Source organism: Rhea pennata, chromosome 5 (assembly GCF_028389875.1).
Source record: "Rhea pennata isolate bPtePen1 chromosome 5, bPtePen1.pri, whole genome shotgun sequence".
Taxonomy (NCBI): Eukaryota; Metazoa; Chordata; class Aves; order Rheiformes; family Rheidae; genus Rhea; species Rhea pennata.
Window position 1 is genome coordinate 26,307,276 of NC_084667.1, and position 26,301 is coordinate 26,333,576.

Consider the following 26,301-nt stretch of genomic DNA (forward strand, 5'->3'; position numbering starts at 1 on the left):
GTACTAATGCCCTAACTCAGCTTCTTTCTGATGATGAAAAGGCATCAGTCTGTGGTAGCTACAAAGGGAAACATTTTTTTTCTTATCTGTCACTATTACATAAGACTTTGTTCTCTGTTTTTCGTATTCTCAAGGGCAAACACGCCACATACTTTCTCTGGCAAGTCTGCATGTATAACTCATTAGAGTGGCATTTAAGTTCAGTGCAGACTAGATCATAATTTTTAACCACACTCTTACGGCTAACACGCTTTTGCTTTTCATGCTGCTTTGAGTTTCATCATTTGCTTGATGTTTTCAAGTCATTAAATATTAGAATTCTTTTTCTATTTTTGTAGGGAAAACTGATGACGCCAAGGTATCAGAAAAGGGTAGACTATCTCCTAAAGCTGGACATGTTAAACGTTCCCCATCAGATGCAGGACGCAGCAGTGGTGATGAATCCAAAAAGCTTCCCACAAGTAACTCTAGAACAACTGCTGCTAATGCTAATACATTTGGATTTAAGAAACAAAGTGGGTCAGCTGTAGGCATGACTATAATTACTGCCAGTGGGGCAACTATCACCAGTAGATCAGCTACCCTGGGAAAAATCCCAAAGTCATCTGGACTCATGGGTAGGACCACTGGTCGGAAGACTAGTGTTGATGGCTCTCAGAACCAGGATGATGGCTACTTAGCGCTTAGTGCCCGAACTAATCTTCAGTATCGTAGTTTACCCCGGCCCAGTAAATCCAGTAGCAGAAGTGGAGCTGGGAATAGATCTAGTACAAGTAGCATAGACTCTAACATAAGCAGCAAGTCAGCTGGGTTGCCTGTCCCTAAAATGAGAGAGCCGACCAAGGTAATTCTTGGAAACTCTCTGCCAGGATTAGTCAATCAGACTGATAAAGAGAAAGGGATTTCGTCTGACAACGAAAGCGTGGCCTCATGTAATTCTGTTAAAGTGAACCCTGCATCACAGACTGCTTCTAGTGGAGCTCAAAGTACTCACCAACAAGGAGCCAAGTACCCTGATGTGGCCTCTCCCACTTTGCGCAGGTAGGCAAAAAAATTCATTGATTGTAAAATAATGTTAGTTGGAGCTGAATGATCAGGACTCATCCAGCCAGGCCTGGCTGTGTTTTGTGGAACACTTACTATTTAGGGTCCTCCATCAAGGTCTTTGTATTTAAATTTAATTTCACATAAACAGGTTGGCTAGTGTTGTAAATACTCCATACATTATGAGACAACAACAAAAATTTAACATTTGAAGAAAACAGTTTGGCAGAAACTTTGTTAATCATGATACAAGTTTGTTTATTACGAAAGCGTTATCCATACTGATATCACAGAAATAAGAATTTTCTTACATTAATGTTACTGACGAATTCTTACACCAAAGTATCTATAACAAGTCTGGAAGTAATCCAATGGTGAATCAAATTACAAGTTGACAACAGCAGAATTATTTCAGATTTTCATTACAATGACAGCATAATTTGGCCTAACATACTTAGATTCACATGCCTGACCCAGGCAAATATTTCAGTTGTGTGGATCAGCCCAGTGTGTTGTGAGACACACAATGTCAGGTTATTCAACTACGTCAAAGAACCCCAAGCAAAGTCTCTGTCTCAGTTGGGTTGAATTTTCCTTTTTAACAAATTTTTCAACAAAAAGTATATCTGACTTTGGTATCTCAGCTTCTAGCCCACATGTGATTTTAACACTTAATATTGAGTTGAGTGATGCAAGAATTAATTTGTGATACAATGAGCATCAAAATATTGATACTGGTGAAAGATTCCGTTAATATTATTTCTCATTTTAATTTGGCATTATGAGTAACTTGTGTGTTTCAAGTTGCAGTGTTTTACATTTCATTTTGTCTCGACACCATAATATCCATACAGTTACGCTACACCATCCTGCTTCCAGTGATGTGATAAAGCCCCATTCCATCTGAGACACCATTGCAAGTGTAACGGCTGTGATGGCAGCTTAGGCTAAAGCTTTAAAGAGTTGAAGACTGTTCTTTTTCAGATGAGTGGTTTTGTGGGAAGAGCCTTTGAGCGGCTAATTCAAGAAACTTCATTTATTTTATTACTAGTTCTTATTAGATAAGGCATATCTTTCAGAAAATTTAACTTTTCATCAATGACTGCTTAAAATGAAAAACTCAAATAGGCCTTTCATTTCTATAGCGTATCCCAAGACAAATGTAGATTTTCGGTGCTCGTGCCTCAAGCACATACATGCTGAAGTATGATTGAGGATTTCTTTTAATTACTAGAAAACTATGTTGCTAGCCATGGAATTGAAATAGTACATTAAATAAATATTAACCTTTTAAGACAAGACACTAGGAGAATAACAGGCATTTGGGGCTCTTATTACGAGGGATCTTTGAGGCTTAATTTAACTATTCCTTTTTTGATGTACAATTTCATTCTTGATTTTTCTCCAGACTGTCTAAATGAATAGTCACATGTGGAAATGCATCAGAGTTGAATTTGGTCTTCTCTGTTTATTACTAATATATGAAAGGTCACTAGAGAAGATTTTGAGGTTAATTTTCATACTCAGATGACTTGCACATGTATTTATTACCTATTTGCCATGTAATTATTGAACGTTAAACAGCAAATTAGAATCCATACCCAAGAAATGGTGTAACTTAACCTGTAAGTCTGCAAGCATACATAATTTCCATGTTATCATGAACAGTGAAATTCTGTAATTATGCTATGAGAGTCACCACTGTCTCTGTTTTCTCAATATTCTCTTTAGCGTTAATATTATGTATTTGACATTTCCTTCAAATGAAACCACTGTCTATTTTGATACTTTTCATTATTAAATTGGCCTTAATGTTTTGCAGTACACAATACATGACTTCTTTCTCAATGAAGGGCATGCATGGCCCAAGAGCCAGTTCAGATAGGTCTGCTTCTTGTCAGTAGTGGTAGAGAGGAGATAACATGTCCTTCTTTGTAGAGTTTTTCCTTCCAGGATTAAGCTCTGTATTGGTGTGACTGTGTATTGCTGGGTTGGATTTTTTCTGAACTCAAAGGAATGCTCTTCAGACCACATCCTCTTTTGACTGCATTTGTTATGAGGCTATGGTTCAATAACCCACTGCCTTTGGCAGCAAAGTATTTCTGCCTGTGCCACAGTGCATCATACTTCCAGTTGTCTCAGAGGTACTGTGAAACACATTAGGCAAGACTGGAGAGTTTAAAAGAAAAGCTTGCAAAAATATTGTGTTTGATTTATTTTTTTTTCTTAAAGCTCTTAAGATTCTATTTCTAAGTTGCAGTCCCCCAATACAGCTGAAGAGGTGGCATGCTGTGACACTGGAGTAGGAATGCTGCAAGTTACTATTGTTCCTAAAGACCATGTATCTTAGCAGTATAGTTTGACATCTTTGTATTTGCTCTAGTAGCATTAGCTCAAATAAAACTTAAACTCTAAATCCCTGTAAGAATGAGATTTATCATTTAAAGGCTTTTGCTCGTCTAAGTTGGAGTCTCCTCGACAATGAGGTGCTATGTTGAGTCTAGGTGAATCAGGCTGAGCAGATCTGCGATGGTCTGTGAATGTCCGCACTGTTCTCTGTCAGCTGCTGAGAGGATCAAGACATAGCTATTAGAGTAATGCTAGGTATAAGATAGATGCAGGTAGGCATCTCAGCCTGAGCCAATAGTATTGTCCCAGGGTTGTGAGGCAAAAATACAATGGTAGTCCAATGGAAATGTCCTAGACATCACACGTGTACACTGAAGTGGCAGATAGCACGTGTGGAGTAAGCCTAGTGCTCTTGGACATCACTGGACTTGCTACATATGTTATAAAGGGGCTAGCTGTATTACACAGCCTGTGTTTTTGGGAAGTCTTGGACAGACTTCGTGTACCTGTGTTGTACCTACAACTTGTACATATTCAAGAGAAGAGAAAATTCCACTTGGTACGTACCCACCTGTGTGTCTGTGGGAGCTCTTGGCCAAGACTGCCCTAGTCTTCTGTCTTGAGGCTACAGTCACACAGACATCAGCTTTGAAAGATTTCATTCCTAATACTATACTATATTTATATGGAAATAGCAAATCCATATAGATATGTTTGAGGACAGCTAAGGTTCTAAATGCAGTTAATGGAGTTAAAAGGCAAAAATAGAAGCCCTTTTTTCTGTAGGATGTTTGAAGCTAGAGTCAAAAGCTATATATCTTTCAGTTTTGAGGATCAGCTTTAAAATGTTTGAGAATTTTATCTTAAGCACGTGTATGTCTAAGTCAGTTAAACACTTCTGAGAGATTTTTCCCTTGACTGTTATGAAGGAGCTGAAGTGTGCTGTCCTCACTGAGAGTACAGTGGCACAATGGTTGCCAGTGATGCAAATTGGAGCAACTGCAGTCATCTTCTTCCAACCATGCTTTTATATCCCCTCCCTTGCCCTGGTTCTGGCCCTCATCTGATCTTTACTGAGGCAGTTCAAGGTGCTATTCCAGATAAAATCTAATCTTCCACCCCAAAAGTTAGTTTTCAGCCAATTGAGCTTCTGAAAAGAGACAAGCCTATGTTCAATATCAGTAAATGTTTTTGCTGTTACATTCCACCAGATTCTGCATTGTGCAGAGCATTCAATGATTTGTATAGCATTTACCTGGACAACAAGCTTTTAGCCTCTAATGTTCCATGCTTCAGATTAATCAGTGCAATATTTCTCTGGTATCCTTTTTCATTGAGGAGCAGAAGATAGTATGGCTGCATTTTAGTTCTGTGAAGCTGCAATTAGCTTTGTGAAGGTATTATTTGATGATTCAAAGAAGAAAACACCTAAGGTAGATTTGAAGTTATAGTAATTTTCTCTGGAGTTGACTGAAAGGACAGTGATCACAAGAGGATTCATAAATCTATAGTCTATGAGCAGTCTAAGATTGTTTTCTTAATATTGGTTTTCTGAGGCTAAGAAGTTAAATGACCTACGTATAAAATATATTTGCATTAGTCATTTAATATTCAATTTTATATATTTTTCATGTTGTCTTTTTTTTACAGACTTTTTGGTGGAAAGCCTAGTAAACAAGTTCCCATCACAACAGCAGAAAATATGAAAAATTCTGTTGTCATCTCCAATCCTCATGCTACTATGAACCAACAGGGTAATCTAGATTCGCCATCTGGCAGTGGTGTGCTGAGCAGTGGGGGCAGCAGTCCTCTATTTAGTAAAAATGCAGACATGAACCAATCTCCACTAGCTTCTAGTCCCAGTTCAGCACATTCAGCTCCTTCCAACAGTTTAACATGGGGTACCAACGCAAGTAGCTCTTCAGCTGTTAGCAAGGATGGCATTGGATATCAGTCTGTCAGCAGTCTTCATACCAGCTGTGAATCCATTGATATCTCTCTGAGCAGTGGAGGTGGGCTGAGCCATAACTCCTCCAGTGGCTTGATTCCAGCCTCCAAAGATGATTCCTTGACTCCCTTTGTCCGAACCAACAGTGTTAAGACTACATTATCTGAAAGGTTAGTAGGTTTTATTCTTGTTTCTGTAAGCTTGCATATATCTCAGTAGGTGTGGAGTCTTGGCACTAACTGACACTGCAATTGCAATTCAAATTATCATTATTACAAGATAATATTGAATAATAGTACTAAAACATACAAAGAAACCGTTTTAGGCAAGGAGCTCAGTTCAGTGCAAGAGCTGAGTTCAGGTGAGACTTTCCGTTTACTTCAGTAGCCTATGTGCCGTATTATACCTACTTTTTTAAATTTTGCTTTGTATATTATCCTTCCAAAAATCAATTGTTAGTTGATCTGAATGTGGTATTCCTAAAAAACCTCCATCATTGTTATAATTTTAATTTGAGAAGTCAAGTGTTTCTTTTTAAACTTTGTGTTTATAACATTTGACAGTTAGAATCTGGACTACCGGCGCTTGAGTGCTGTAATGATGGGAATGGTTTATGAACAGAAGATGACAATTTGACAAACTTTTAAATTGGAGGTCATGCTGAAAAGAGGAGTCCCTGCCTCCCTTCCCTCATGATCCCACCTTTGCCTCTCCCAGCCGCCTCCTCCACCCTAGTTGCCCTCTGCAGTGTTTTTGTACAAGCATTTGTGTGAATGCATACTGAACTGGACTAGGAGACTGAGCCAACTGAAAAATGATCATTTGAATTATTTTTCAGACTGACTGGGGAGGAGGGAACAGAACTGCTTTTTCAGCATCAGAGCTGTACTAGAAGGACATTAGGCTATTATCTTGATAAAACAGATGCTAATTTGCAACACATGTTCTGTGACCAGCCTTTTGTAGAAGGCAGTACCCCTGGAAATGTTGGAAATCAGCTATATCCTGATGTATAATTATTTAGTCAGGTAGCAACAATTTTGTAGATTCATCTTTATGGAAGAAAATTACTGCTGAAAATGATGTTTGACAATTTTTTTTTTTGACTAACAACATAACAACTCCTTTCTGTTTTCTGCACTTTTCATTCTAATATCATTCTCTTGTTTTCTGTCTTATTGGACTGATTCTTCTAGCCCTCTATCTTCCCCTGCTGCTAGTCCCAAATTCTGCAGAAATACTTTGCCCAGGAGACAGGACAGGTAATGCTGTCTCAGGACAGGAGAATGCACAAAGGTTGTAGGTTTTGTTGCCCATGTTAGTGAAGCGAAATGTTTTGTGAAAGACTGTGCTCAGTTAAGTCTTTTGCTATGTGTGTTGTTCAGGTGTGAGCTGACACAGAGACATGCCAGTGAGAGTCCACTCAAATACCTCATTTATCTACTTAAATCTGGAGAAAGTCATATGGCAGAGTTTCACATTTTTGTTGTTGCTTTTGTTACGGGGAGCATCTTTTGGTTTGTGGGCTTTTTTGTTTGTTCATTTCTTTGCCAAAGGCATTTAAAAATCTTGATTTTTTTTTTCCTACCAATTTAAACTCTCACTAGCATTTCAGCATTCCTCTGGCATGCTGCTTTCCTTCCACTGCATTGCAGGCCTGTCACTTTTGTCATGAAGTCCCAGTGTCATAAAGTGTTGTCAGTCCTTTTTTCCAGTTTGGTTCATGAGTGTTTTGCAGAGACTTGTGTATATCCATTCTTGTAAAAATGAATGCAGAAGTTGGGAAAAGATGGCCTGAGTCTAACCACTCCAGCTCCCTTTTGCTCTCCGTTGCAATTTAGCCACTCCTATGCTGGAGGTCAGCTGTAGTTTAGCTGTAACGATTGTCAGTAAATGAATGTATTTAAGCATGTGTATATTTCTTTTAAAAACAAATTAACAGACTGTTCAGTTACAAGTTCATCAACTATAAAACTACACACTATTAAATATTTGGGGTTTGGAAGCCTAATAGGTTCATTTTACTTTGGTAATGGAGTTCAAGCTGTAATTTGGAGATTTAAACAGGCTGTGCTTAGTACTTTTACTGTCATACCTTGCAGCTGCATGACAATAGCTAGCAGCATTCCCTCAATGGTGGCTGCTGGAAAAACCCAGCAGGAAGGTGTTACTGACTTGGACGTTCGTATCAGTTTTCACAAATAATCTGCTTCGTGCCTGCTGAAATACCTATTTTTAAGCATTCATTTGACACAGTATTTTTTATGTTTGAAGAACCATTTTTGTTCATTGTGTGTAGGAGAAATGGCAAAACCACTTTGTGAGCAGATTAGACTCATTGGCATGGCGTCATCAGATGCATGTTTGTGAAAATCCACGCGTGGGTCAGGAGATTTTTGCATGTTCCTTTAGGAAAGGCACAGCACTTTTTCCTCTGAGAAGGAGATGCAGATGTTTTGTACTTCTTTCTTCAGCCTGATCTTAATCCTTCCCTTTTGTTCTTCTCTGAAGTTCTTTTCTTTTAACTTTTCTGCAGCGACCCACATCTTGATAGGAACACTTTGCCTAAGAAGGGACTAAGGTATTGGTGTTTCCACACAGTGTAACAGCTTTTGTTGTGGCTTTGGAGTTTGCTTTGTGTTTCTGTTGTGGCTGTGGTGATAGCAAGAGGTGGCAACAATCTCTGTTTCTTTGTTTCTTTCCTTCTTTCTCTTCCTTTTTGTAATCCTCAAAGAAGGCCGTTTTCCACGGTGCTTTTCTCCATCCAGTGGCTTCTCTGCTTGAGCAAGAACTGTGGCTTTTGCTGGCTGAATTGCTGAACAGCATCTCATAATCCATCACTGGGCTTGATCTGAAAACAATAATTTTGTAGCTTTTATGGCTGTTATGTGAAATGATGTGAAATCATTTTCACAATGCAGCCCCAGGAATCTTGATGTTGATATAAGAAAAGAAAAGATTTTCAATGTCATGCTGAACTTTTTAGGATGAGATTGGAAGTACAGGGTTTAAAATAATATTTGCCTCATAATACATATATATAGGCCTCTAGAGATAATTTTTGCCCTTCTAGAAGAAAACAGAACAAAAAAAAATCCCCAAACTGACAAATATTTGGCAAATATCTTCTAGTATCTTTTGTGTATGTGTAAGGTTGTGATTTTTATAACATTAAAAAATTGCACTGAAAAAGATTTTTCCATTGATACAAGCAATCCAACAAGATTATAAACATTAGGTCTACTAGTTAAATTCTTTTAGTGTTACAGAATTTACAGGAAATGTCTTAGACAATTTAGAAAATTGTGACTTCAGAATCACTACATGATGCTTTTAGGATCACTGAGCTGATTCCTTGAAATTGCAGCTGCAGTTTATTTATTCTGTGCTATACATGTTATTCTTCACAGCAGCTTTATCACATGAAGCTGAGTGCTAAAAGCATTTCTTAAAATGGAATTTTTGTTTAAGATGCTTCTGTGGTTGTCAAGTATGTCTCTAGTAAATCAAGACTCTTTTAAGAGTGAAACATTTGAGTCCTGAAGAGGTAGGTATTAATGCTGGAAAAAAAATCCTTAGTGTGTTAAAGTAAAATGACTGGTTAAAGCCCCTTTCTTAATAAAACTGGTAAATGTGCAAAACATATACAGATGGAGTTCAGGCAGAAACTGTTGCTTGAGTGGTGAGATGTAACAATTTTCTGAAAATAGTTTGAGGTTTTACAGTGTTACTTATTGTAGTGTTCACTGTTATTTAAAATAGTTATAATAAATTGTATCTTTCCACATAGTATCCAATCAAATGGAATCTAATTAATTAAATAGATAATATCAAATGATTGGGTTTTAAATAGTAGGCTCCAATTGTTTAATTTTTGGAAGGAGAGCTTAGTAACCCCTAAGTATTTCTCAAAATCAGATGGCACAGTGTAACACAGATACTGAAACCCATCGGCAGGTAGTAGTTGTGTCACTTAGCACGTTCTCATCATCTTGCCCTTTTGAAGCAAGTGCTTCTGTTACGCTCTTTCTGTTGGTACCCGTATCCTACCACATAACTCCTGTGATACCTACTTACTTTTCAGGTGGATACTAAAGCTCATCTCTGTCTGAGCTGAAGCTGACTGGTGTTTGGCCATTAGTGTCAGCATAAGTAGGATTTCCACTGTTTCCTTTGCCTTCAAAAAAGCCTAGGCACAGGTCCCTTTATGATGATCAAGCCTTGAACTAAATGGGATATACTTTCAAAGACTTCTATATTAATGTCTCCGTAATACTAATTATTGTGGCATAACTTGATTAATCTGATAATGGCTTCATTGACTTGAATTTGATTATAATATGTCAAAAAGTCAGCTAAGCTTTGAGATGGACCAAGATATTAAAATAATGATACAATTTGGGCATAATCTAAGGAAATAAAAGGATTTCTGAACTGTACTTTTATTTTTCAATCTCACATACATATACACACTACACTTCCACCCTACTACACTTCACTACTTCTATCTGTAACTTTTTGTTGCTACTAGTTTGTTTGCTACTGAAGCCATAGGAAAGGAGTTGTTTTTTCAAACCTAAATAAAATGATTTAGGCTTGGAACAGCTCTTTTACTCAGAACTGTATTACTGGTATCATTTTAATCCTTAAATTTTATATTGGAGTTTTTCTGTCTTCTTCTTTCCCTCTCCCTAAGTCTTGTGATGTTTCTTTTTCTTTTTTTAAAATAGATGTCAAAATTCATTCTGAAAAAATGTTTTTACAGGTATACTCCTTCATCCCAACTTCGTAATCAAGAAGATGCAAAAGAATGGCTACGGTCACATTCAGCAGGAGGCCTCCAGGATACTGCTAGCAATTCTCCATTTTCGTCTGGATCCAGCGTAACATCACCCTCTGGAACTAGATTTAACTTCTCCCAGCTTGGTGAATAATTGTCTGTTTTGATAATATTAGCAGTGGGTTGTGCCATGAAAATAGTGTATTGCCCAGTAGAATACTCTTCAGTAGCTCCAGGTACCCCCTTGAACCTCAGGAAGCACTGTTCTTTGAAATGAGTGTGACTAATCAGCATTGCTACCCCTGGTGCCCAAAGGTCACACTCTAGCAGTACCTCTTTTCTACGAGTAATCAGATGCCTTTATATAAATTGTGAGCTATTCAGTAGAGCTATTTGTTAATGTCACACGTGTTTAAAGGAATTGAATGTTGCCTGCCTGCTCAGTAATACTGCTTTAAAATCCAAGCGTATTTCGTAGTGTATGTGCCAGTTTAATCGTCCTAAGATATTTTTATCTTTATGTACATTTTTCAGTTGGCTTGTTCAAAAATCAGACAAAGCTTAATCTGATATAATCATACAAAAATCTGGGGAACTTTAAGCTAGAAAATTTGCCATTTCTTCACTTAATTACATTGATAAAAGTAAAGTTTTTTTAAAAAATGAAGGAAACAGTAAAAGTTACGTAACAGAATCCCTAATGATTTGTAGATATTAGTTGACTATATCAGTGAGTGAAATAACACAACAAGTGTTCATAGGCAAGAGAATATATCTGGAAATAATTCACGTGCTTTCATCTTGAAAGATATAGAAGTCTCATTCTTCATTGATCTGTAATTTGACATTCAAGTTGAAACACTCAAAACATTTTATATAAGAAACAAGTATTTTTCTAATGTGAAATGTGCAATGATATTTTGCAAGATAAAAGTCTGCTCAGGTCCTGAGTCTTGTAGACATTGAGGTCAGCTGTAATCTCACACAAAACTTTTTTAAACAGTGTGTATTTCCTTCTCTTGCAAGTTAAGCAGTCAGTGTACTCTGGGCAACTGTTTAGGAAGATCGAGTTATCAAAAATATGTAATTGTCTCTGGTTTGGTAGTTCAGTATTACTTTGGTGCTTTGCAATCAATCCTAACACTATATATTGTCTGTAAGTGACATTTGTAAAGTGTTCATTGAACTGTTTTCTTCTGTTTATTTTTGACTTTCAAAAGCCTCTCCATCTATTCTAAAAAGAAAAAAAAGATATGCAAAATAGTTAAGCCTGTGAACTTTTCTGTTATATGAATTTGCAACAACCTACGTGGTCACCTATTTCTAGTGCAGTTTTGAATTGCAGCAGTGACATTTTAGAGCCTCCGTTTGTGTGTACTGAAAAGAAAAAAAATTAAATGAACAGCTTTAAATAAACCAACACTTAGAGAAATTTCAGCTGAATATACAGACAGTATCATTACATTATCAACAGCAAACAAACTGTCAGGCTCGTGAAAGTACATTGGTAGTCAAACAAAAAGTTGTAGTTGTCTTAGGCTCTCCATAAAGTTAACTCTTTATGGAGAATATTCAAGATCAGTGACATTAATATGTATTAGAAGCTATTTGGTGTCAAGCAACTAACAAAAAAAAAGATTTTTAAACTGTATTCTTAATAAAAGAGTTTGGAGATATTGAAATCAAGAGATGCCACTGCATTTACTTTAATAGCAAATGTTACGAAAATTGAGCATCTTTAGACAGAATTACTGTATTTTCTACATAAAAAGAAGTAAATCTTTAAAAGAACAAATTAATCATTGCCTCATATAGTCATATAATTAGTGCCTAGAGGAGACAAATACAGCATGAAAACTAGAGATCAGGAGGCAAAATTCTAAATTTTCAGCAGAATTCTGTACCAGTTGATGGAGTGTATAGAAGCAGTCAAAGACAATATAAAAAAAGGGGAATCTGCTAGTTCAACAGCAATTTTTCAACAAATCAGTTGTTTCTACAAAAACAGTTCTTATTAAACATTGGATATAACTTAGTACAAAAGTTCTTTTGAAAAATACAGAACTGAAGTGGAAATTTTGTATTCTAAACCATATTGAATGGGAGAGTATTGGCTTTTGAGGCAAAATTAATATTTGTAGAGTTTCTTTTAACCTGAGTATTACTCATAATTCTTAGGACCGCACTGCGTAAGAAAATACTGAAAGATACTTTTGAAATATAAAACTAAAAGGAGACTAAACTACTTAAAATTTGTCACTTCTCTTAAATATACATAAAATGTCACTTTCTTAGAGCTTGAAAGCTTTAAAGCAGATATTTCACAGGGCTTAGCCTATGTAGGCAAAAGATTAGTGTAAATTCCTGTGGGCATTTGACTCCATTTTGAGGAAGGACTATTGCAAAGTAAATGAAGATTAATTAGCTCATGCCTACAAGGTGTTATTGAGTTCATTGAGCTTGTCTGTAGAAGCATAGACTTACCACCCAGTGTTTAAACTGACCTTATTTACTTGTGTTTTCATATTCATTAGCTTGATTTACATACCTCTTTATGTGAATCCATTGAATTTCGAAAGATAATGAAGTCCGGAGAGGAAGACAGCAAAAATATCTTACAATAAAGAAAAAAAACCTTCTTTGGTAGTTGCACAAAAAACAGGCAAGAGAATTTGTGGTCTCACAATTAAATTGATGTTTATTTTTCTTTACCTTGTAGCAAGCCCAACCACTGCCACCCAGATGAGCCTGTCAAACCCAACCATGCTGCGGACTCACAGCCTTTCCAATGCAGATGGTCCGTATGACCCCTACAGTGACACACGCTTCAGGAACAGCTCAATGTCCCTGGATGAGAAAAGCAGGACAATGAGCCGCTCTGGCTCATTCCGTGATGGCTTTGAAGAAGGTCAGTAATGTATGTGAAAGTGCTTGGAATGATCAAAAGATAGCACTCTCAATTAAATTTGGTGCTTTTTAATTCAGTATAGGAGTCATTTTAGAGAGTGTAGCATTCTCAGTGTTATATAGATCTTTAGCCATAGTCATTTTTGTTCTGATGACTTACTGTATTCAGTGATCTTTCTGGACAGACTTAAGGAAGTGTGTAAGTATTGTACCTAGTCCATCACTACTGAAGAAATGATTTAAATACATCCTATGTTTAATTTTTAGTGATCTCAAAAGGACTCAAGTTCATGTTTAAAGTTAGTAAGTTAAATTATTTTCTTGAACAGGAATATTCTCCTGAACTTGGGCCTTTGCACTTCTACTTTGTAGTATAAATAATTGACATCAGCCAGACTGTTGTTTTTATCCCAGCTAATTTTTAAATATTTAATCTGAATTCAAAATGATTTTGCTTGCTATTTCTGCTCAATGTCATGCATTTATATCCACATACCTTTCACAAAAAGGACTTAAGTTGTTCTTCAAAACATATAGACTCTTTTTTCCCCCCCTGCTGTCTTCTTTTCAGTTATTTAGTCATACCTGAAAAAAGAAGTCCATGTAAATGTAAAAAGAAACAGCAGTTTGCCTATGTATGAATATTTAGTTTGATTGCTACTCAGCTAGCAACCTTATGGCTGTAACAGGAGTATCCAACTTGCCTGAGCTGTGAGTACATATTAAAACCCTATATGGTTACCTGTCATAAAACACATGACACATCCTTTTGGAAGTAAAGGACAAGGTGAGCTCTGGGAGTGGTTCATAGGAAGGTGATGGCATTAGCTCTCCAAGAGTCTTTAATCTCCATTTTGGCAAGGATGAGGAGTCAACTGGGTCTCAGGTGCTTTATCGATATGGGTAACAGAAGTCTTTGCTGTCTTGCTTCCTCCATCATGAAAGATCTGCATCTACTCAGAAGGGTCAAAAACAGTGCACCACTGTTGCCACTCGTATAGAGCTGGCCAAACATGGGAACCATGCTTGAAATTCTTGTAGGGGTCTTTAAGAACTGCAAGATGTCTTCCTCGAGCTAGTAGTTACTCCATCAGTCTTCTCTTGAGCAAAAGCCATTGCGGGTGGGGAACCCACTGTATTGGATACAGCTTCATGAAGATTCAGGGCTAATTCTTTATTGAATTCAGCCAATCTAACTAAATTTAATTGTGTTTTAGAGGCTCATGGCTGAAGACCTCCATTAGGGGTTGAAAATGATTAAAATAACCCTGCAGGGTTGAAAACTGTGTCCTTGCAGGAACTGACCTTTATTTGTGCCATGCTCAGAGAAAGCTGGATGGTCGTAAATAGTCAAAGATTGACTGAGGAGTTCAGCTGAATGCCATTGTGATGAGTAGTCCCTCTCTTACTAAAGAGTCCTTTAAAATAATCAGTGAATTAATTTAAATCACTGCTTCTTTATTACATTTAGAAGATATGAAAGAGCTACCGTAGCAACACTTACCCAACTGTTATCCAAAACATCCTCAAAAAAATTGTAACCTTGTTCTCTTATTGTTTTAAATATGCATAAGATTGCAGCTAATCCATTTGAGCATATGGCAGAAAAACTATATTTTAGAATTCGGAAATTCTTGTACAGGAGAGACTAGTTCAGAAGAATATTTTTTAAAAGTCTTACATGTTTGTGGGAGGAATCATTTTAAAAAATAAAAGGAAAAGGGAAGAGTCTTCTAGGCCAAATGTTTTGCAAAGCACTTTTCATTCACCTTTTTAAACCGAAATGTTCAATCTTGGAACAAGTCATGGACCTGAAGCTAGTGGGGAAATTACTGCTTTTGTATGAGGAGGGAATTTGACTCTGCAGTGAATGTACTGATGAAGTAGTCCAGTTTAGATGTTCCTAAATCTTTGGCACCTAAAAGGATAATAATAATAATTTATCAGATGGGATGAGAGTTTTTGTACAGTCTCTGTATTTTCATCTTCTGAATAAAGGCTTTCTGCCACTTCTGTAGCTTTACTGAAAGCAGCTCCTGCTTGTTTATCAGCTAATCAAAAGATACAAGTGAGCACACGATGCTGAATATAATATGAATGTTTTCCTGTGCTTTCAAACCTGTGAATCTAATTCACCTTCACAGAGTGAGCATCCCTTGAGGGAACAGATGAAAAAGTATTACAGAAATTCAATTTTTGGTTAATGGCTGAATTCATTTTATACATATATTATTGTGAAAACAATTAGCTAGTGTAAATAGAGTACCATGGAGTGTAAATCAACATTTTAAATAATGCTTACCAACCTGCCTCTGAATTATTTATTGGCTCATAGAATTACAAGATATTTGATTCTCATCAATTTCAGCAGGTCCAGGATTTTATTCTCAAAAGCCTTTTTTTTTCTTTTTATCTCCATAGTGTACAGTACTGTCACATTTTCTTATAAGACAGCATTTAGAGCATTAGTCAGTCTTTCAGATTCTTTCACTGTGAAGGGTTTCAGGACTGGGGAAATGCCAGCAGAAGCAGCCTCCAAAGTATCCAGAACTTCAGGGGAAAACCACAACCTAATACTTAACCAATCTTTTGGCTACCCAGTTTCCCTGCTTCCAGGGAAGTAAGTCTTCCCCAAGGGCTGTGCTGCTACTGCCTCCACCCTGATACTTTAACCTCCTTGAGAAACGGGAATGAAATAAATTGTTTTAGAAATATAATTTATTGATTTTCAGTCCCTTCCATGTTACTGACCAAAATACCTATTTTTCTTTCTAGTGTTTGGACAACTGGTCATGGCTGCACTGTTTTTTCCTAGCATTAAAATAATACATGGTTGCATCTGCAGTTCTAGTGCTTTAAAATAACAGCTCCAAAACAATTTGAGTTTGCAGTCTGCGTGCAGATGCATGTTAACTGCAGAAAACAGGAATCACATCAAGAGCATAGCTGCCTTCAGGCTCCTAAGTAAATAGCCTTAAAGTAGCCATCTGCAGATCCTTTAAAAAGAAATTGCACAAAAATATTAACTCCTTGGTTGTCCTTGAACTAGAAGTCTCAAATTATATACACATTCAAGCAATGCAGTAGTGGTGTGAGGAGTGGCAGGAGTCTGATTCCCAAGCAGAGTTGCATGTTCATTCCCTTTCTCACTTTGTTTCCTCTTTTCTACTTTGAAGTCCCAAGATGGTCTTAAATATTCCAGCAGATGCTAACTTAAAAATGCCTGTGTCTCCCTCCAGTGTGAGATGATCTGTTTCTTTTCTGGGCAGTTGGTGTGGTTGCTTTCTTGAATTCATCACTATTTTGGTAGTAAGAACTGAGAAGCAAACCAGAAAAGGAAGCCTTAAGTGCAAAACACATGTAGTATGAAAAGAGTTTGAATGGATTAGGAATCTTTAGCTTAGAAAAATGATGACTGAAGGAGGTGGAAATACATCATTTAGTGCATCCTGAAGAGGACAGTTGTTCATTATGTCTCATATCAACTATAAGGAGGCACTCAAGGAACTGATTTGGCAGTAGGTCTAAAACAACTGCAGAGAAGTATTGTTTTTAGCTGAAGAAGACCTTCTTCTTACAGACAAAAAGTATGAGAGGACTCCAAAGTTACTAAGCAAGTTAATGGCAGATAGGTCACAGTGACTATGAAAAATAATAGTCTGAACATAATTTCCATCTCAGAAATTTTCATCTCTGCTGATTCCCAGAAGATGCAGAGGTGTACCTGAGGAAAAATCCCCGAGTATCTACCTTGATTTTACAGTCCTTTCCCCGAGCATTCGCTGCAGTTCCACCAGAGATGGAACAGACATATAGGCAGACCTTAGGTCTGACTCATTCTAGTTATTTTTATAACTAACTTAATGCAGTGTAGTCCTTAGCATCTAACTATAAGCATCGTTTTAATTGAAAATGTTAGCAAACCAGAAAAGCTAATGGGTGTGACTTTCTTGCTTTATTGTGGGTTTTTAAAGTGTCTTAAATTCCTCCAGAAGCCAACTCAGACTCTGTTTACTTCTTTTTCCAGCCTTGCCTTAGGATATAATGTCAATGAGAAAGCAGAACCCATTTATTATAAATGTAGGAGAATTTCAGTAGGTAATCAGAGCAAAATGGCAGCTTTTCTAAACTTCTTATGGCTGCAGTATTTAGATGAAAGTAAAAGTGATTAACACTTTTGATTTTGTATGATCTGTATAAAAATCATCTACTTGGAATGAAAGCTGCAGTAGAAGTATTTTGTTTCTAAAAATAAAAAAGGTAATTTTGCATGTTTTATTAACAGAAATAATAGCTTCAGGTAGTTGTTTTTTTAACAATATAATCAAAAAGAAAGTGATGTTATATGTAAACCCTAACATCAAGGTGATGGTAACAACCTGAAGAATCAATGTATGCGTATGCCTTTTACTGAACGTATATTTAAATGCAAAAATTGTTTGAACCAGATTCTTTTCCAGAAGAGCTTTTATAGCCATGTTTTCACTCATCAGTTTTGTAGGAGAAAAAGAATTTTGTCTTCCTAGTGAAATGTTACTACTTTAAAAGAGACAACACAAAGCTATAAGGAGAGGGAGGGTTCAGATCATTGACACCCCTACAGTTTGTATAGTCATCAGAAAGGTGTAGTTGATTCCAGAGGACAAATCAGAGTCCCAGAATTACAGTGTTTTTTGACCTGGGTGCTCAGAATCTTCTTCCAGAGCATCTGGTTAGATCCTGGAGCTGGGGGTCATGGTCCTCTCATGCCATCTCCACCTTTCTGCGTTTGGACTCCTTAAAAAGAACAAACAAACAAAAAGTCCCTGGAAATCTGATCTAAATCTAAAGATGTAGTAGATAGATTTACTTTTGTAATCTCTCCAGCATTTCAGTGAATTGGCTTCTTTGTTGTCCTGAGGATGTCCTTTTGCAACAATCTTGAGACAACCTGGAGAAATATGTGTTTCTGAAAAAAATTTTCCTTGAAACTTTGCTTTCTAACCTTACTGACAACCCTTCACTCCCCCAAAATATTACAAAATATTACAATTTTAAAACAACTCTACCAAATCAAAGTTTGTGGATTGTTAGCGCTGAGCATTACTAGGACAATAATATGATTAAGCATATGATGGATTATTAAATTTATGAAAATATTTCCTGAGTAGACAGATAGTTGGTGAAAGGTGATCTGTGATGATTCTACTCTGTACTTACTGTATTTATATTCAGTTTGTTTATTTCCTTTCCTGTAGTGCATGGTTCTTCTCTCTCTTTGGTGTCCAGCACATCTTCTATTTATTCAACAGTGAGTATAATGAAATGAACAATCTGGGTTTACTAATCGAATTATTGAATTGACTGGTCTTATTGTGCAAGGTACTTCTGTCATTCAGGAAAGAGAAAAATGCTCTTTTCATTTGATTGTGTTCCGTATACTAGCTCTTGAGAAATATTTGTACTCTTAAAAAAGTTGTGGCTGCTTATCAGTATCCTCATTAGACAGCGATTTACTTTCTGAATCAGTGTTTTTTAGCTACTCTAAATACATTTTGCTGCCAAGGATCTCAGTGGATCTGAGGATATTTGAACTTCGAATTTGCTGAATAAAGTCATTGCAGGCTTGTATAAATGATTTGCATAGTTTAAATAGATTTTTGTAATGGCATAGATCTTAATAATTGTAAAGAAGCCATTACTGTTCACTATGGTAATAGTATTTTCTCTGAAAGTATATATTCATTTAGGTTATCTGATCCTGAAATAAGGTTTACTGGAGCTTGAACATACAGTTTTTAAAAATGTGTGTTGCATTTACTTATTTTCTTTTAATAGTCTGATGAAGGATTTTCCATTTAGAACATATAAAATGGAAGACTTAAGTTAGGGCATTAATTGCAGTGACCTGGAGCCGGACTGGGTTCCAGTGCATGTAAGACTGTATAGAAGTGTTCAGCAGCTGATGTTTAAACCCTGTGACTTCACTGCTCTCAGTATCCTAGGTAGCTCAGTTAAAGCTGGATCATGTATTTCTGGCAAGCTACAGTCACAATTTTGGGGTGTTCTTAAAGCACAATCTTTTTAAAAAGCAAACTGTGGGTAATAATTAACTTCTGAAATATGTGTTAATTGAAGGGAGTCTTTAATTTCAAATTAATTGTTATGCAAGTATGATGCAACCTCAGGCTTACCACACATCCACAGCTGAGACAAGCCTGCATGGTACAATAGTACATTGAAGGGCTTGCTCTTGGAAGAGTAGATATAACTGCTTGTGAAGAAAGGTCTGTCAGACCAACAGAGTATATTATTTCACATAATTATTTAATTATAAGCAAGCTATATGTGTAACACAGCCTTAAGGCCATGATAACAAATGATTGAAAATACTGCCTTCATTAACCTTGCCTCAAGCAAGGTCTCTCTAAAGCCAAAACTGATAACATGTTGGAAGGATGGAAGACAGACCTCTCCTCTAGGCTTTTTTTCATAACCATGAGAGCTGTGAGGAGCAGTCTACACTTACTGTCTAAGTTCCAGTCTTATGTGCATGCTGCCCAGCAGGACTGACTCTTAATAGCGTGGTTTGATGGGTATAATTTTCACAGTGGCTGGTACTGTACATGTTTACGTAAGGATAGTGGAGCATGCAGCTTCCTGCCATGCGCTTCTCCTTAGCTGATAACTTCGGTTAGAAGCCAGCCGTAATAACCAAAGTTTCATCATGCAGGCCACAATGGGAAGTCAGTGCGGTCACTTTGCATACTCAGATAACTAGCTTTGTGGCCTCAGTTTTTCATCACTGCAGTGCCTAGGCAGCACCCAAACAGTATGCAGCTCTTTCACAGTGTCACCGTGGAACGCGAAAGTATGGTCTTCATCCCCGGCAAAGTGAGCCTGGGAGCAAGGGATTTGCCTAGGACTATATGTGTTGTGTGACAGTACTGGCTTTCCAGAGCCTTGTGCAGTCGCTTATGTGCTGAGCCAGGATTTGACTCGTCCACAGTTCAAACTCGGAGGCTTGCTGTTTGGCAGGCTGGGAAATGAAGCCAAAACTCTGCATTCTTCCTGCAAGAAAAAGTATTGTGCAAGCAGCCTATTTTCTTTTTCCTGCGGAGTAAATAAATTAGGAGATTATCCTGGATTGAATATGGATGTGGAAATCCTATATAAGAAATTCTTACTTGAGTTTTATATACAGGAAATTTGGTATGCTGGTTGTGAACTGGTGCAATGTCCTCATATATTTTCCTGTTTTTATTTTATAGCCTGAAGAGAAGTGCCAGTCAGAGGTAAGAGCACATTGTTTTTGACAGACATAAATGTTATGTCAAGACACTCTGCATTTTGTGTCTTGATATTTTAATTCCCCATATTAAGGTGCAGTAAAGTGATCTTTTAAAATGTATAGATTCGCAAGCTACGAAGAGAGTTGGATGCATCCCAAGAAAAAGTGTCAGCTCTGACAACTCAGTTGACTGCCAATGTGAGTACAATTCAGAGAACAAACACTTAAGGGGAATGCATTTGATGTACCAAGTACCACCCCAGTTTTTCTAAGTGACAGAAAGATTCCAGGTGTATAACATTCAGTTCATATTGCCTGTGTGTCTAAAAACGTAACTATATACATTTGGGACTTATCGAAAAATAACATGCTCTGTTCTACTGAATCGTCTTATGCATTTATTTAAATAACTGAATTGTAACATTTAGTTGGCTTTATACATATGTAAACCATCTTCAGATCTTGAAAGAATCATTGAAGACTAGCTTTATTTTTATAAATATGTTTCTTATTCTGATGTTTGGGTGGGATGACATACAAATGGGTCTTATAATTGATGGGAATAAAAATTTATAGGAACTTGCGTTTTTCCTTGTTTAAAAAGTGAGCTAATGGAATGGTTAAGCAACAGGGGCACAAGGGGCACTGAGAACTGGTTTACAGTTATGTTTGAAGAATGAACATATCTGATTTTTGCCAGTGTAGTCAGTAGTCTTGTTTCCTATGAGGAATTTGAATTTGATGAAGAAGTAATGTAAGATGCTAAATTTTTAAGTAACACTTGGAAAAAAAAAAAAAAAAAGACATTTTGGGAGCCAGGATGTGTTGAGGCAACAGTGTGTATGAACCTGAGCAAGTTTATTTGAATTTTCTGTGTTGTAGTCACAGATAGCGGAAATCTGAATAACAGAAGCTTGCTAGAAAAATCAGCAATTCTAGAATAAATAAGCTATCCATGAATAGTCATCAGATCAAATCATACTTGTATCCTGAACTTATGGGAAAGGGTAAACATGAGAACACATGCCTACTGAAGAGGACATTCCTGTCCATCAGCGCTTTGAATAGGTGGGATACTAAACTTGGCACAGTAAAGGACAGCTTTCATCTGAGCAGTAACACCTACCACAGGATGGATTCAGGGGAAAATCTACCGTAATGTTTGCTGCGGGCATCACAGTGCTTCATCCGGCTTGCAAAATAGAAAAGGAAAACAAACACACAGTAAATGTGTAAGCCAAATAAAAGTGTTATGGCTGCATGTAACTATTCAGTCATTTTCCCAAGAGGAGGAAAAAATCTTTCAAAAATAAAGTCTTATAGTTGTGCTGCACTGTAAGATTGGGTACATTAGTTGTTTTGCACCAAGATGCTTCTTCCACATATGAGCAAGTAAGCCTTATTCTTTTAAGTACCAAATTCTCCTGTGTTTGGTTGAAGAACAAGAGCTTCATTATTTAAGGATTATTTAACAATATCATAAAAAATGAAGAACTTTGTCAGCTATGCAACTTGTTTGACTCTGGCTTAGTTTGGCTGCGTCCTTCTTTATGCAGTGTTTGGATTCAGTAGGCTGTTATTCAACATAGGAGTTAGTAGCCAGTCTTCAAGAGCGGTAAGTAGCACATGCTTAAGGAAAGAGTAGAAGGATCAGGGCATGTATAGTGATTCTACCCTTGTCTTCCTACTCTATGCCCCATTAATTTGCTCAATAAGTTTGTGCATGCTTACTACTGCTATCTTAAGGGAATCGTTTTGTTTTGCCTACTGCCACTGTGCTTTCTTTTCTTTATTTTTTTTTAAGAAAGTTAGCATCATTTATGACTTCGCTAATGTTTTGGTTTTGCTTCATTTTTGCTTCATTCTTGTTTCATTCATTTTGCTAAAATTTTCATTCATTCTGTATAAGCTTCTTAGATCTGAACCTGTCCCTCATTTGCTCATGAGTCAGCTACAGCTTGCTGCAGAGATGTCTTTAAAACTGTCCTACTTACATGTTTCAGTCTTATTCTGGCATAGGTGTCTCTATTTGGAGAATGTGGTTTTTTTCCATGTAAAAGGCCAGGTCTGTACCCAGGAAACTTTGGCAGATCAGTTCTTTTTGTAAAAACAATGCTTTATGACATTTCCTTTACAGGAGATTTTTTTAGTGTTTTAATGTAAGCAGTTTGAATTCCTATCCTTACTTGATGTATCAAATCTTTTTCAAGTTTTCCTCTATATGCACTGCAGCCTTGATGTTATTCTGAGGCCATTGGGGCTAGAATTTGGGTTCCTGCAAACTAGAAAGTAAAATTAGTTATTTTCTATAGCTCACTATCCATTTGCCCTGGTTTCATTAAAAAAAAAAAAAAAAAAAAAAAAAAAAAAAAAACTTCTGCAAAGATGTGAATTGAGATTCTTGAGTATTACTGAATATTGGGATTTTTGTTTTCTCCCCTCCAACAGAAACTTCAGTCTGTTCTTTAAGTAAATATTTACATTTTCAGACACATGTAGTGAGGATTTAACTTACTTTTTTGCTATTTTTCTCACAGTCCCAGCTCTGCTTGTTTTCACAGGGTCTGGTGGGAACAAGAGATGCATGTCCCCATGTTATTCTACTGCTCATGTTTGTTTTCATTGCGAATGTGAGAACAGTTATTTAGGATAAGTCATCTGTGTGCTGCTGATGAATAAGTCTGGAATGGCTCTGTGGAAGGTTTTGCCATTCTGTATGCACTTAGAGACTGAGACTTGAGAGAATGTCCTTTTCGCATTCACATTTTCACAAAAAACAAGAGTTTTTGCACAGTTTTACTACATGTGATTATTTTTAATGAAAAAGCAAAATGTTATTAAGCAATATGGTTATTGTAGGTCACCACGTGTATTAAGCAAATTTTTAATTTATAATTATGGCTGTGTTACTTATTCACATGCATATACATATTCATGTATATCTATAAAATAATGCCTTGTTGTGGCACTAAAAACATAGTTCCCTTTTATCAAGTTCCTTCTATCTTCTCACTCCACCTTTCCTCCTCGTTACTTTTTGTTCATTTCAGTTCTTGGCTAATATCCTTAATATAATCAGGACTGAGTTCTCAGTATTTTGGAGGAGAGCAAAAAAGGGTAGCTAGCCCAAGCTCCAGGAAGGGCTAGATGGCATTTAGCAAATGGGCTTTCGTTGTGGATGGGATGCACTCAAAATTTGGAGAGGCCCCTTAGCTGACTGCAAGTGTGTCTGCAGGCAGGCTGCAGACTTGCAGTAGTGCAGTCCCCATCGTTACCGCTCTCTGCAGAGGCATCTTAGGACTCAGCTGACTTCTCCAGCTTCCTGAGTTTGCCTGCTGGATAGCATAACGTGAACTCTACCTCTGTGACTCCCATGGTCTGTTTGCCGGAAGACAAATCTCTTTGTCTTAAGAAACTGAGCCTGATATTATTAGTTTTGCTGATGTATTCTCTGCTGTCCAGTACAGAGAAAGGACGATTGACTAACCTCAGTCGAACATGAGTAACTAAGCATGACTTGTTAAATTAGTTACTTAATGAATTTTAAAGTTAATTTGCTATGTTTTCTAGTAAACATACAGCTCAAAAATCTAAAAATATTGAGCTTAATGCAGTGATTTTAAGATTGTACTTACTTGAGATCATAGCTTAACAACTAAGGGGGAAAAAAAGCATTGTTGTGGATATATTAGTCTCCTTCACTATTCCCTTTGCTTACAAAATTCCACAGGATTTGGGGTGTCTTGCACAAAGTCTATTGGCTGTCTACATTACCAGTTTTTTTTCAAATCTCTGAACTGTTGGTCTATAAGCAGTATTATAGCTATCTCCAGTCTACATTTCTTTTAACGTAAAGTTAGCACATGAGTATGTGATAACATTTTTATGACTTCGTTTGAAAATGTTGGCAAAAACACATTTTTTTAAAAACTCTTCTAAATATCAATTCTTCAAGCACTTTAATGAACTTTTAAGTCTAATTGTAGTTCCAGAGAACACAAATTTTATATATAGTCTCTAGCATTTGGCAATAAAAACAATCATTTTTCTTTGCCTTCAGAAGCATTTAATTCTCTCAATTATCATCACATACTAAATCATTGCTTATGAGAAAATGAAGATGGTACATTTTCAAGCTTTCTCTGTTCATCTAAAATGCACACTTAAATTTCCTCTAGTATCTTTAAATCTAAACTCTTATAAGTCTTATAGGATATTTTATACTTTTTTACTTGATTTCATCCCTGTTACATGATTTTTTGATTTACTTTTAATGACAATATGGTCAAGAAATAAAGCTACTGCTTTTTCTTTACTTGAAACAAAATAATTAAATATGAACAATATTACAGAAATGTCTTCCATGTAAGACCTTCTAGCAACTTCTCGTGTTTTTTTTTTTTTTTTGAAAAAAAAAATCTAGTTCAGTACAGATTATGTAAACCTTGACTTTTTAATTAAAAAATTAGAAGTATCCCGAGAGGATCTTGAAAATTCTCTAATGCAAACTTGTACTCTTGCTTTTCTTTTTCTGTATTAAATTTTAGTTCTGTTTTCCACTGTATCAAGGCCGCTATAGTAAGTCTGGAATTCAAGGGGAAATATTCATAAAGAAAATACTTATCTACTTGGAAGGCAGTTTCTGGGTCATCTTCTATATCTAAAAGTTTGTTTTCTATTTTACTTAATACTTTATTTCTTCCTTTCTATTTTATTTTACTTTTCAGGGCATCCGCCTGAAACTTATGAATGCTGCTGCCTTTTTTTATTATCATTATTATTACTGTGTGGAAGAGGCTTAAAATTTTTGCCAAGAATTGTCCAAAGTGTGGCAAGAGTTACCTTAACTGTGTGAGAGGGTACTTGAAGATTATCAAGACACATAAAAAATCAGAGATTAAGTCTCAATTCAAAAACTTAATTGCAGGAGATAGTAGGCATGGTTTATTTTGTCTCTTTTTCCTTTCGGTGTTTCGTGAAAGGAGATCTGTTTTCCGAAGTGTTTGGCATCAGCTGCTGCCCAGCAGGGCATGGTTTATGGCCCCAAGCTGCATCATTTCAGTGTGCTGCTAGCAGTCACTTTACATGAGCGGGCTGTCATGTTCTAAAGTTTTGCAATTGGTCTGTTACTTTTGGCACTTCTAATTTTCCACAGTTAAGTTATTCCTCGTAATTTGTTTATAAACATTTCGGCAATATATGTTCAAGTCATATGATCTTTTCTTACCTCTCCTATTTTCTCTATATCATTTATACAATAAAAAATTGAAATACACCAAGTAGTACGTTTAAATACCTGCATAAATATTCTTGTTTGTGGGAGAGAGCAGAATACTCACTCTTCTGTGTCATTTAACTTTCAGGCTCACCTTGTGGCAGCATTTGAGCAGAGTCTGGGAAACATGACCATCAGACTGCAGAGCCTGACAATGACAGCTGAACAAAAGGCAAGTCTGAGAAGTATTTGTGGAAGGTGTAATTGTAACGGTGCGTATCCCAGACGGGCAGATCCAGGATGACTTTTAAGAATCGTCACAGCTGTGGTACTTTTGACAGACTTGGAGGGAAGCTGAACTTTTCAGTCGCATTTAAAGTAAAATGAGTATGTGATTTAGACCAATTTATTGGTGAAGACCGTAAGGTGAGGAGAAGGGCACTGTAAGTACTGAAGTCTGAAGTTCTCTTCCCATCTTTATTGCTCTTGCTCCTTTGGTAGCTGTAGAAAAGATCATGTATGCTGTTTGCCTTAGTTGTAGTAATACTCTCAATTGTAGTAAAGTAGTAAAACGTAATAAAAACTTGTTTGCTTCACTGGTATGTTATGACAGCCAATCAGGTTATTGCTACAAATTGTTGCTTTGGATGCTAGGTTTCCGTATTGCATCTTTTTATGATATATTTCTTCCCAGTGCATTCACACATGTATGTGTCCAAAAAAAAAAATACTATGACAAATCATTGCAGGGTAAACAACACTGGATTTTTAAACAGGGTACCTGAGTA

The 26,301-nt window shown here is 36.6% G+C and overlaps 1 protein-coding gene across 4 annotated transcripts in view; it reads left to right on the forward strand.

Annotated features, from left to right (window-relative positions):
• Window positions 1-26,301, forward strand: part of NAV2 (neuron navigator 2) — a 248,909-nt gene that overhangs the window by 196,383 nt on the left and 26,225 nt on the right. For all 4 annotated transcript variants that reach the window (XM_062575958.1, XM_062575960.1, XM_062575959.1 and 1 more), the window contains 10 exons: window positions 339-1,041; window positions 5,044-5,511; window positions 6,538-6,603; window positions 7,878-7,922; window positions 10,107-10,267; window positions 12,841-13,029; window positions 18,266-18,318; window positions 20,279-20,302; window positions 20,422-20,496; window positions 25,662-25,745. In XM_062575958.1, the coding sequence (XP_062431942.1) occupies window positions 339-1,041; window positions 5,044-5,511; window positions 6,538-6,603; window positions 7,878-7,922; window positions 10,107-10,267; window positions 12,841-13,029; window positions 18,266-18,318; window positions 20,279-20,302; window positions 20,422-20,496; window positions 25,662-25,745 (1,868 nt within the window). The remainder of the gene's footprint in view (window positions 1-338; window positions 1,042-5,043; window positions 5,512-6,537; window positions 6,604-7,877; window positions 7,923-10,106; window positions 10,268-12,840; window positions 13,030-18,265; window positions 18,319-20,278; window positions 20,303-20,421; window positions 20,497-25,661; window positions 25,746-26,301) is intronic.